At 32.4% G+C, this 1,491-nt stretch overlaps 1 protein-coding gene across 1 annotated transcript in view; it reads right to left on the bottom strand.

The window, feature by feature from the left end:
- The window catches only part of LOC106876385 (DENN domain-containing protein 10), a 6,658-nt gene extending 5,631 nt beyond the window's left edge, over positions 1 to 1,027 (bottom strand). Inside the window, exon 1 of the mRNA XM_014924899.2 lies at positions 923 to 1,027. Within this exon, the coding sequence (XP_014780385.1) occupies positions 923 to 962 (40 nt within the window). The 5' untranslated portion in view covers positions 963 to 1,027. The remainder of the gene's footprint in view (positions 1 to 922) is intronic.
- Positions 1,028 to 1,491: the final 464 nt, after the last annotated feature.

The raw sequence follows: 1,491 nt of genomic DNA, 5'->3' as shown, positions 1-1,491 counted from the left end.
ACATCTTATGCAAGCATCTTCTCTTATAGCCTCGGGTTCATTAATAGCCTATTGGTGAAATTTGGTAGATGAAAACTGTGCAAGTAGCTCGGTGCTATATGCTTGCGGCTGTGTTTACGTTTTCGGACTGGAAGCCACTATTGTTTATATCTATGTCCCAAAGTACTTGAAGTGATACATTCCGCCGAACCCTTGAGGGCGGTGCCCCGGCATGAAACCAGTATAAGAATATATACACTACTTATATACCATAACCTGAAACAAAGCTAAAAAATTTAATGTGTATAAACTATATATATATATATATATATATATATATATATCCTTAATGGAACCGGGAAGACAAAACTTTTAAAAGCTTATTTTCCAGAAGGGGTGTGTTACAAGTTCATTCTGTAACCCGTTAAAACACCTCTACAAGCATCAGTTGATTTCATTCATAAACCTGACCTTTTGTATGAAATCTTAGGCATATTTGCATTGCTAGCTAGCTTCTTAGACACCCAGTCCCACGTTATGATAAACAAGTACATAAATACAACCAGTTAGAAGTGTATTTACGAGTGTACGTGTGTGATATGAAATGTTTCTTCCTTAACAATAGTCATATCCAGGTTTTCTTTCCTCTAAACATCAACACTGATACCAATTTATTAAAAACGATGATGATAATAATAATAACAAAATAGTAAACAAACATGGGTTTAACAGACGACTGCTAACGCTTCAATCGTGTATCAATGAATTTCCTTGATGAGAGGGGAGGATGCGATGTAATGAATATTTAGAACTTATAAGGAGACCTTATATATACGAAAATAGATTTGTGAGTAAGGTTAAGGAATTAACTGGGCAAAGAAGAGAAAATATTAAAAAAATGTATGCTAGATATACGTAGAAAAACAAAGCCACCGCGACTCACCAACCAAACCAATGGATAGCAACTGACAAGCACCCGCCATCTTGCTAGTCTAACAATTATTCAGTATAACTCTACATAGAAGAACTCCTGGGAAATTTTGAAGTAGAAATATAACACATTTAGGCTACAATAATGAATATTATTTTTCTTCTGTTCCACTTCTTTTTGCTTTACAATAATACAAATGGATATATTTTTCTAGCAATATTCTTTATCACCTTAGATTTCAATAAAAAAACAAAAAAAGAGGACAAAATATTTTCCCTTTCTTTGAGGAAAAAAATGTAAATTAATTTTAAAATGGAAAAGAATATAGGGAAAATATTAGATTAAAAGCAACATAAAGTTTATTAATCATCGAATGTTTCATGCCTCCTCTCTAAAGAACTTTGAAGAAAAAATTTTTTATGGACTACCATAGAAATTTTAATGTAGTTTAATATTTATTTCAATGGCAGAATCTACAGGAATATTATGATCCACCTTTGGGAAGAGGGAATTCTGCCAGAATTTCTAAACAACTAAAATGTCAAGGAATAATTTGTGCAATTGCATTGTAGTTGTTGCAC

Source organism: Octopus bimaculoides, chromosome 14, assembly GCF_001194135.2.
Source record: "Octopus bimaculoides isolate UCB-OBI-ISO-001 chromosome 14, ASM119413v2, whole genome shotgun sequence".
In the NCBI taxonomy this organism is placed as follows: domain Eukaryota; kingdom Metazoa; phylum Mollusca; class Cephalopoda; order Octopoda; family Octopodidae; genus Octopus; species Octopus bimaculoides.
The sequence above is the reverse complement of the archived record's forward strand: the minus strand, read 5'-3'. Positions and strand labels throughout refer to the sequence as shown.